General features: G+C 47.4%; 1 protein-coding gene across 1 annotated transcript; it reads right to left on the bottom strand.

The window, feature by feature from the left end:
• LOC8080503 lies at nucleotides 423-10,283 on the bottom strand. The gene is made up of 2 exons (XM_002454934.2): nucleotides 9,887-10,283; nucleotides 423-2,374 (listed from the first exon to the last, which is right to left on the bottom strand). Exon 2 carries the CDS (start codon nucleotides 2,236-2,238, stop codon nucleotides 658-660), a length of 1,581 nt encoding a protein of 526 aa, XP_002454979.1. The 5' UTR covers nucleotides 2,239-2,374; nucleotides 9,887-10,283; the 3' UTR covers nucleotides 423-657.

Here is an 11,337-nt window from a genome sequence, read left to right as displayed (position 1 = left end):
CAAAAGGAGCCAACCAACTGCAAAACAGCAAATCACAAGTTCCAACACAGCAAGGCCGTATCAGCAAACGTCCAAAAAGAATCCATTGTTGTTTGTTCCTCTTCCTCCTCCGGTCCTCCCCTCACGAGGCCATGAACAAACAAAGCCCACTCTGATATCGCTCCAACGACCGCCTCATTCATCAGGATCGAAATGCAGATGCAGAGGAATGGTTGCAATCCATGGTCAGATTCACCACAGGATTTCAGCAATCCAGTCTCAGGAGTTTCCTGTCATTATACCATTGGTTTCATTTGTATCCTAAGATCTGGATGAGGAACTGAGTCATTCTGACCCAAATCCACCAGAAAACATATAGCAGCAGATTGCGGAGCACAATCCATCCAACAATGGCAATGACAGGAGCAGAGAACAGATAACAATGGCAATGCAGCATCTGGAACTGAAAGTACCATTTATATTACGGATTAGAACATCCCTACATGTCTGGATAGATTTTTTACATACATAGCCACCCTTCATCATCATCATCATGGCAACCGCCCCGGCCGGCTGCCGGCGGGAGACCTCGACGGCCGACCCAAAATGGGCATTCTTCCCCCATCATCCGCCGGACGCCGGAACCAAGCACGGCCCTTTCTTTTCTCTTCTTCGGTCTTACGGCCGCCGCACCGGCTTGGACGGCTTGGACAGGTAGACGCGGCATTGGATCAGTGTCCGGCCGACTCTGAACCCCGGCAGCACGGTGAAGCCGACCACGCGGTCCTCGGCGGCCGCGGCGGCCCCAGCGTCGTCGCCGGCGCGCCCGTCGCTGACGCTCTCCATGTACACCTCCGAGAAGCGCGCCCCCGTGCGCACCTGGAAGATGGACGCGCCGTCCTCCTCGGCGACGCCGTCGAACGCGAAGAAGAGGCAGTGCAGCAGCCACACCCGGCGCGCCATCTCGGCGAAGTCGGCGAACCACGAGCTCTCCGGGAACCCGGGCCCGGCGCTGACGATGCCGCGCTGCTCCAGGCGGCCGAAGAAGGCCGTCTCCATCCGCGCGTGCACCAGCGACAGGTACTTTGCGCGCAGGAACTTGCCGAAGCCGCTCCACCGCGGGTTCCTCACGTCCAGGAAGGCGCTGGCCGGCTCCGCCTTGAGCTCCGTGAACTCCTCGAAGAAGCGGCGGCGGTCGTAGAACTCCCGCTCGTCCAGGAAGCTGAAATTGAAGTCGCGGCGGTGGAAATTGGCGAACATCTTCATCGCGACGTACGACTCGAAGACGAACTTGGTGTCGCCGGCGCGGTGGAGCGGGACGCCCGGGTGGACCGCGGCGGCGGCCGCGCCCAGATCCCATCCGGCGGACTGCATCGAGTTGAGCATGGACCTGGCGAAGGAGCGGATCGACTTCACCGTGTGCCGCAGCGCGGTGAGGAAGTGGGTCGGGTTGAGGCCGGAGAGGTGGAGCTCGTCGAGCGACGCAAGGGTCCGGCCGGGGTGGAGACGCGCCTCCAGGGCGCGCTCGGCGCGGAGCTCGGCGGTGAGGGAGCTCCTGGCGCGGTCGGCCTCGGCGTCCCTGGCGCGGAGGTCCGACTCCAGCTTCCGCGCCGTGATCTGGTACGTCTTGAGGAGGTGGCGCTGCTCCTCGGCGTGCGCGGCGAGCGCGGTGTGGCCGGCCGCCGCCGCGCCCCGGGCCGCGGCGGCGGGGTCCCGGAGGTACCTCCGCTTGGTGTCGGAGAGCCTGGTGAGCTCGGCCACCACGGCGGCGTCCGCGGACTGGATCGCCTCCGCGTCGTAGGGGAACTGCGCGAGCTGCAGCTGCGCGTACGCCGCCTTCACCGCCGAGACCCCCGCGAAGAGGTTGGCCAGCAGCGCGTCCGCCGCGGCCTCCGGCGTCACCTCCCCCGCCCCCGCCGTCTGCCGAACCCCTCCCGCTCCGGGCCCTCCCGCCGCCGCCTTCTTCTCGGCTGCGTTGCGGAAGAAAGCGTCGAAGGAGTAGGCAGCGGCGAGGTTCCCCGACAGCTTGAGCTTGCTGAGGGACGGGATGGCGGGCGGCGTCGGCTCCGTCCGCTCCTCCCCGAGTCCGTCGTCCCCAACCACGGACGCGGGCGCCTCGTTCGCGCCGCCGCCCTGCGCCACGGCATCGGCGCGCTTGCGGCGGAGCAGCTTGGTGAAGGTGCGCGCAAGGTTGGCCGCCTTCTGCTGCTGCTGCTGATGCTGGTGGTGGTGTGGCGGAGCCGCCACTTGCGCCTCCATTGAGGCCGCGCCGGGTTGCTCTCACCGCCGGCTCCTCCTCCTCTCCCTCCCTCCCTCCCTCCTGCAGCTTCCCCTCGTCCTCGTGTCTTGTGGTGTCCGTCCAGGTCTGGGGCCTCTCGCCTGCTCCTGCTTTGGCCTGTGTGGTGGTAACGCGGGGTGGGATTAATTTTTCCAGGAATATTTGGGGGTTAATGTAAAGTAATAAAAGGGTCCTAGCGCTGCGCCTACCAGGTACCAGCCTAGTATGTACGCGTACGTATACCGTGCGTGTGTGCACGCGTGCCCACGCCTACCGATGGATGCAGAGGGGTGGATGTATAATTCGTGGAAACAGAAAGGGGTGTGGCCGCGAAATTTCCCTACAGTCAAGCCCCGCACCAGCACCACCGCTCTCCAGTCTCCACCGCGCGAGAAATGAAACGGTTTTCTCTAGAGGATTCCGGCGGTTTTCGTAGAATTTTCGGCTTAACTATTTTTGTTGTGTTTTTATTGCACCCAAAAACCATAATTAATTCCCATTGCGCTATTTTATATTATACCAAATGTAATACGCTATAGTGAGGTCATTGTTGAAACTTTGGATACAGTTTTCGTTCCAAAACTTAAGTCTCAATGTCATCTTATAACATGATCTCATGTGGTGTTGTGGAATATAATTAATCAATAGTAACATATGAGTATATGATAACGTGCGCACGTGTCACAACGGTACGCGGGTTATGTGTTATTTGTACTCAGTTTACCTCATATTATTTGAATTCGACATCGCAGGCGGGAGAAAGATTGTAGAGTACAAATTCATATTACAACGGCTAGTATGCCTACGTAGTAACGTATTTGACTACCACAACGTATAAACGACACCAAAAACACTTCGCCATCCATAGGGCAATGGCTCACCTCATCCAATAAGACTTAGAGCTGGCATAATGGCAGTTAACAATAAATATAACGTAAGTACCGGAACGGAGAGATAGGTGATCTCAAGATCGAAAGGACGGGAAAAAAATTAATAATCACAAATAAAAAGTTTTTCCAAAAAAAATAAGCACTACATGTGTATCAATTTGGTATTTTGAATCGGCTTTTATGTCATGTTCATATGTGGAGCCATATGTGTGTGCCTTTTGTATGCCTAAAATATATCAAGCATTATGCTAATAAAAATAACAAAAATAGGTGCTATGCCAATAAAATATCATGTCACTCATGACTAAATGGCTCACGTCGTCTAATAGATCTTTGAGTTGGCATTGGCAGTGACTGACATCGAATGCGAATTAACTAGGACAACGTGGTAGGAGATCTCAAGACATAGCGGATGAAAAACCATTAATAGTCACAAACAAAAAAAAGTTTTCAGAAATAAAAAACTAAACACTTATAGACTCAAATTTACAAGTGTATCAATTGATGTCTTGAATTAGTTTTCCTGCAATGTTCACGTGTCGTGTGCAACCATATATATATATATATGTGTGTGTGTGTGTGATGTATGCCTAAAACATATCAAACATTGCACCAATAAAAACAACATACAAAGATACTTCTGTGAATAAACGACAAAAAAGCAAGTTGTCACCCATAACGTAACGGCTCACCTCGTCTAACGAAGCTTGGAGCTAGCATGGCAGCGGCTAACACTAAATGCAAACTTAAAGAGTAGGACATTATGATATGGGATCTCAAGGTGGAGGGACAGAGAACTATTAATAATTACGAATAAAAATAGAGAGTTTGAAAAACAAAGAAGAAGCACGTATAACTCCACGTGTATCAATTTGACGTCTTGAATCAGCTCTCGTGCCATGCTCACGTGTGCAACTATATACACGTTCACAACGTGCACCCAAAACGTGTCCAAGCATTACGTCGATAAAAAGACAATGTATGGAGGCGTTGCTATGAATAAACGACAACAAAAACAAGCTATCAGCCATAATACAATAGCTCATTTGTAGAGGTTGGAGATGGCATGGCGGCGGCTAACGACAAATGCAGCGTATGAGGTATGAAAGAGTGACAACAAAATACCCCAGTGATGGAAGGAGTAGAAAAACAACTAAAAGTAACTAAGGCAATATATGGTAGCAAGAGAAGAAAGTTTATTTATCGTTCTCTTATATATACGTTTCGACGATTAAGATCAGCTCTGGTATGTTTGATCTTGTTTAGATCAGTGGCTATGTTCCGCCACTATGAGTTTATTCGCTTGAGCTTACTTGACGAATCTATTGTTATTCAGCAATATTTTTTCTTTTACAGTAAATCTACGAAAGTCGTAACTTTTGAGCTAAGCGAACAGACCGTCGTAGAGTACCAAACAGATATACTGGATCTATGAAGGTAGAAGTTTATCTAGGATGTGTACACCCACAAGTGGAACGCTGTGGTTTTAATCTGACAAACGCGGGTGCGCACCAAGAAACCGCTTGAAATCCAATGAAAAAAGAAGAAGAAAAAAAAACCCGGGGCTGCTGGTGACGCAAGCAGGAACAGAAGGAACCCACTTTACCGCGCCCAAACCGGACAAAATCCGGTAATAGCTGATAGATGGCTCTATCTCCATCTTCTTCACATCTATCTCTAGCTAGCGGGCTTTTGATTTCAGATTTGTAATCCCAGCCGCAAGAGCAAACCAACGACTGCGCGTGATCCCCGTGCCCCCGCAAGAGCAATAACTGTTGCCATTGTTGAGACCTGGACACGCACACACACGACCGGGCGTCCGTCGCGCCCCCACCGCCACCGGCGTGTCTGAGTCGGCGGTGACGCTTTCGCCGAGACTGCCTGGCTGGCTCCTGGCTTTCCGGGTCAGCCGTGCGTGCGTGGAGTGGAGTGGAGTGGAGTGGAGAGACGTGGCAACGCGATGCACTGCACTGGTGCGCTCGCTGGGCCGGCAGGCAAGGCAACTCCTGGTCGGGGTACACGGACACGCGCTCTGGTACTGCTGCTCCAAATGCAGAAAAAAAAAAGAAAAACGAGGCCAAGGACGGGTCTGCTTGCTGATGGTTGGTTTTCAGGGTTCACACACACACACACATGGCAAGAGTGTGCCGGCCGCCTAATAAAGCGGGGAGCTTTTCGTTGACAGCAACAGTTGGGGCTTGGAGCTTGCTTTTTTGTTACTAAACACATCGACATCCATGAGCGCGGGGTAGGTTAGGACTGTGCCCCCAGCCCAATGCCAGAGAGATCTTTTTATTTATTTTATTTTATTAGTGAACAGTACTAGTATCTTTTTCCTTGTTGTTGTTGTTGTTGTTGTTGTTATTAGTGATGGCATCCATGAGGCCGGCCGGGTAGCTTCATGTTTGCAGCCATTTCCGTGACTATTTAACAAGCGCTGATAGATTTCTGTTTCTAAATAAATGGTTCGTGGTTTGCACCCAAACCCAACACTGGAGCAGTTCCATGCTTGGACCCAATTTTTGGATGGTATTTACAATTAATAATGAATTCGTCTAGAGATAACTGGTGCTAAATCGACAGGGTCAGATTAGATTAGACTGAAATGGAGCAGCTCTAGAGGAGCCCGGGAGTCCGTGTCCCTTGACTGTCCACAGGGTCCTTTTGCGTCAAGTTTATTCGCTAATTTATTCGATTCGATGTTCTCCATAAACTACAGTATCTGACAATGTCCTGTTGCAGCGTCTTAACCTAGTCTAAGCCCGGAATCCGATGATAACTCAACTCAAATGCCACCATGGATAATTTCCCCGAGAACGAGCCACGTGCCTGTCTTTTTTTTCCTTGTCCGAAAAAGGGAGAGATTTGACAAAATCGTGTGACTGAATTCGTTTCGGAACAATATTTTGCATGAATACATGCCGGTGAATCAAAAAGGCAGAGTTGTCCATTAATAATTCAAAATTATTATTTTGTTTGGACGACGCTAGGGACAATAGTCGCTAACAATAATTGTCCATCTCAAATCAAGGGTGGTAATAGACCTATATTGTTATAGTTGAGCCAAAATGCATTTTGATAATTTATGGATGAAATTATGTCTAAAATATAAAAGCATTGTTTTTAGATAAACAAAGTTGAATTGAAAATATGTTTAAAGATCGAAATGGACTTTATGTATGAAACTGAGTCTACAATGCAAACTTTAAGGACTAAAATGGTAATCTTCATAGTTCTACGCTAAAATTGAACCTAAAAGGTGAGTTTAAGAACTAAAACGGCCGTTCTAAAAGTTTGAAAATGAAACTGAGTTTTGAGTAATAGTTCAGGGACCAAAATGACTATTATGCCAATTAAAAACCATATGCAAAAAAAGAGCAAAACTTGATCAGCTAAACTTTTAGCAATTATAGAACCTATAAGAGGCTCAAAACTAGATAAAAATGTTATAGGGGACACGTGCTATGTTTGTATGGCTAAAGTTTTGCCACACATTTGAATGAAAAGCTAGAATGGATAAAAAATTTGCAACAAAAGATTAGATACAAGAGTTTTATCATTCTAAAAGCATCTAAACACCCTCTTGCCGCTGAATGTTCTGTTGTGTATATCCCAACATGCTACAGTACGTGCCTTGATTCTCAGAAGTCATCAGAGCACACCAGCAGGATGCGGCGGCCTGCTGCGGTACGGGAAGGGAAGTTGGCATGTGGGCATCAACGGACACGATGACCCCTTTTTTTAATAAAAAAAAAAGAAAGAAAGAAAGGAGAAGAGGATGATACCAGCACAGCACACGGCCTGGTTCGGCCGTGCTGTAGCACTGATGGATGGATCCGTTGCCTGCTTTGTTTGCAATGATTCCCACCACTTATTAGTGACGATGGTAGCACATTGACAGTGCATGCACCTTACAGTCCCTGCTAACAACAACCTCGCTGTTTCCGTGGACAAGGAAGTAGCAGGAGCAGGAGCACTACTGGAGTAGAAGAACTCTTTTTTTAGTCAAAAAAAAGTTTTAAATTTTTTTTCAAGATTTTCTATCCATCGAACCTTACGGTATATACATAAACATTAAATATAAATAAAAAAATAATTAATTATATAGTTTGTCTGTAATTTAGGAGACAAATCTTTTAAGTTCAGTTAATCCATAATTAAATAATATTTATCAAATATAAATAAAAATGATATAATGTCTATTTTTTAAAAAAATTGACACTAAACGAGGTTAGGTAGGCGACCGACCATAAGAATTAGTTCGGGCCACGTCTCATGTCTTTACACAAACATGGGACGGACTTGGAGTAGGTTGGTCAGGTCGTGAAAGTGGACGTTGACTCACGGGCGGGCCGCGGGCATAACAGTAACATTCCCCCCTCGTGTGTGTAAGGGAGGGAAAACGAAGGCATGGCAATTGGAAGGAAGATGTCTGCTGCGTTGCGAGGGCAAAAACGTGAGCAGGGGGGCCAAACCAAAGTGGAGGATGTGCACCGTGCACGTGAAGAAAATGTGATCGTGAATGGAGTACTGTGTTATTACTTCCCCAGATGAACACGAAGACGACCGGCAGCGGCCACGTGCACCCTTCCTTCATCGCATCAGAACCACCGTAGTAAAACTTTTGCTGCTACAGGAACACGACAATAGGAAGGAGAAGAAGAGGGAAGCACACTATTGTACTGTGCGTGATGGAGTCGGTAACAAAAGGAGCAGGAAAAGTGAAAGTGGGCGGTACCACGAATACACCAACTGTTGCCGTGTTCGGTAGCGTAGGAATGTGTATCTGTCCTCCAGTCAGTCACTGGGCCTTAAAAACGAGTAGTAGAACATTTTATACTTTTACAGCGCTGTAATGACAGCCTCCCTTCGTGCTGTATTAAGGCCTCGTTTAGTTCGCAAAAATTTTCAAGATTTTTCGTCACATCAAATTTTTGGTCACATGCATGGAGCATTAGATAAAGATAAAAATAAAAACTAATTACACAGTTTACCTGAAATTTGTGAGATGAATCTTTTGAGCCTAGTTACTCCGTAATTGGATAATGTTTGTCAAATAAAAACAAAAGTGCTACAGTAGGTAAAAAAACAAAATTTTGCCAACTAAACAAGGCCTAATAATCTGATGAGGAGGTCCGGTCCACACGCACAGGAGCAGCGGTCAATGTGGAGACGGAAATGTCCTGTGCTGCAGCTAAGTTGTGGGACCACGATAGACAAATGCAGTGCTAGTACTGCCGCGGTGAATATAAACCCTAAACTTTAGACCCTAAATACTACTTGTAATAGAGTAATACTAGATTAAAAGATTGGTTAGCAACAGCGGAACGTACTAGCATCCTGCAAATGCTCTGCTCGGTGCAGGTCGCAAGTGTCAAATGACACAGGAAGGCGCAGCAGGAAGGAGATGCATACTATTTTCAGAAACAAGTGGCCAGGAACAGTCACTAGCCTTAAGGGTCCTCCGGTGTCATTACTCTACAGTATCTATGGTGAAGCTAGACTAAATTTGAGAGAGAGAGGTGTAGTTGCCCTATAGATACATAGATTTGAATCAAAATCATGGTGAAATTTGAATCCTATTAATTGATACTCAAATTTTTTATAAGTGCATCCACATCCGTGACCTTACACGTAGCTTCGCCACTGTATCCCGTTAGCCATATGGCCATATGGGGATCAAGAGCGCTACGGACATTGCACTACCGGATGCTACATCCGCAAATGCAACTTAGGTCTTGTTTAGATGCGAAAAGATTTTGGATTTCGCTACTATAGCATTTTTGTTTGTTTATGACAAATATTGTCCAATCATAGGCTAACTAGGATCAAAAGATTCATCTCGCGATTTACAGTTAAACTATGCAATTAGTTTTTATTTTTTCGTCTATATTTAATGCTTCATGCATTTGCCCAAAGATTCGATTTGACAAAAAATTTTGAAAACTTTTTAGTTTTTGGGTGAACTAAACAAGGGCTTACTTAAGACTGGTACAGTACACTCTATTTGGCTGAAAAGTGAAAAATCATAACATAAATATTATTTGTTAATTTATTATAAAAGAAAACTATTAAATAACTAATAGATTGGGCCAGTAAGCGAACACTGCAGGAGTGCGTGAATTACGAGTAGGACGCACGGCCATCTGACCACAAGTCGAGCAGTAGCCCCTGTACTACTACAGTAGGCTGTACCTATACCGCAAGCGGGCAGCGTACGATGGAGTACACCTGCGAGGCTTTTGTCTGACTGTCGCGTGGGCCCCCCACGCTCCGTTTGCCCCCGGCACGTTCGTACTCCAGTACTACTACTGTACAGCGCGCGTACAGCTTCCACGGACCACGACGGACTCTCTCTAAGATGAATCTCTATCTCTACGGAGTACGGACAGTGCCGGACGAGGAGTAGGAGTAGGAGTATTTGTATTGGTTGCGGAGTAGTACTCCTACCAGGGACGTTGGGCACACGGTGCCACGCGTTGAATAGTTGATAATAATAGAGATCGAATTCGAAAACACCAGAGGAGGAGGAGGAAACTGCCGCGGAAGCATACGGCGGGCGGAGATGAATCTTGGTCTTCCTTATCCTATGTGATATGATATTCATCGATCGTGTCCGCAGCAGGGCACGACCAGCAAGGACGGTATGTACGAGTATACTGTACCTTTTCAAACCTCGGACGGACAGTCAGGTTAATTTGCAAAAAACAGAGGATGTACAGTACAGTTGTGGACTGACCTCGATCACCAGCCGACGACCGATCGCCGGCAGCGCGCGCACACGGAGCAGCCCTTGATCCTTCGGGCTCCTGACCACCTACCGATCCTGGCTGGGCTGGGAGGGTGCTTTCTGCTGGTGTGGTCGGCACCTCGATTGCCACTCCTCCTCCTCCTCCTCCTTGTCAGGTCGGCACCGGCATCGGCACCGGCCGCGCGCCTGGCCTGGCCCTCCCCGATGCCGACCAGCCGCCGTCTCGCCGAAGCGAAACCAGCAGGAAGCAACGCCGAGGCGGCCGCGAATCCGCGAGACCAAGACGATATACTGCAGAGCAAGCAGGGCGAAGCAGCAACACAAGAGCAGAGCCGAGCAGAGCAGAGCAGAACAGGAGGGAGTATTTGCGATCGTGAGCCTACCCCCTCGGCCCGGCCCTATTTATTCCAGTCCAGATCCAGCAGCTCACAGGTGCGCGCCCACCGGCCCACGCGTGCTGCTGTGGCAGTGGTACCGACGTTGCCCCTCCCGCTCTACCACCACGTGTATCGCCGCTATGTTGAAAATCCGGCGGCACCGGTACGGATTTCTTCATCCCAAATCTTTTGCCAAACATATAAGGATTGCCAAGCATACAAGGATTTCCAGTCAAACCATTTCATATTAGTACTACTAATCAAGCTCACTTGATATGTATGATGAATACTATTGTTATTTTCTACTAGCTTTGTCCCTCGAAATCCGTTATATATAACACTAGGCTGTTTGGTTGGGGTTGTTAAAGTTTAATGGATACTGTAGCATTTTCGTCTTATTTAACAATTAATGTCCAATCATAGACTAATTAGGCTCAAATTATTCGTCTCGTAAAATATTCTCACGGGGCCTAAGGTTATTGTTTTGGTCTGTTACTTGCATGCACAGCCACAAGTTTCTCAAGTGTAAAATCTCGCCATAGTTATGGTGTTTGTTTTAGCCATCAAAAGTTCGGTGTCACCATAACTCTCATGATGCAGTGTGGCCAAAAAACAAATAGGCACTATATGAGTAGGTTTCTTTATAATAATATGCGCTTGGCTAAAAAATTATGGCTGAAAAGTACTGTTCACTAATTTATTGTGAGAGAAAATATTGATGAATGACTGACAGATTCCACTGACAAACTCAAAAGAACAGAGCAATATGAGTAGGGATTGAAAGACTTAAGATTATTTGACTTACAATTAGTCTTATGTATCAAACATGTCTTATACTTTTATTGTGAGAGAAAAAAAGACCATGTTCTGTTATTTAAGAAAAATATAATTGTACGTACAAATATATTTCAGATTCATAATACGTACCTAGAATTGTATTTTTTTTACCACACTTTACGTTGGACTCAACAATCAGGAAGGAAAGATACTAGAGTACTGTATATCTTGTCCGCCCTTCATTTTCCTCACTCGTGTACCTTTTTCTGCTTTCCATTTTCGCAG

The sequence above is a fragment of the Sorghum bicolor genome, chromosome 3 (assembly GCF_000003195.3).
Source record: "Sorghum bicolor cultivar BTx623 chromosome 3, Sorghum_bicolor_NCBIv3, whole genome shotgun sequence".
Lineage (NCBI taxonomy): Eukaryota > Viridiplantae > Streptophyta > Magnoliopsida > Poales > Poaceae > Sorghum > Sorghum bicolor.
The sequence above is the reverse complement of the archived record's forward strand: the minus strand, read 5'-3'. Positions and strand labels throughout refer to the sequence as shown.

Excerpts from the sequence above, each read along its gene's own strand:
- LOC8080503 (XM_002454934.2), bottom strand. The coding sequence starts at position 2,238 with ATGGAGGCGCAAGTGGCGGCTCCGCCACACCACCACCAGCATCAGCAG.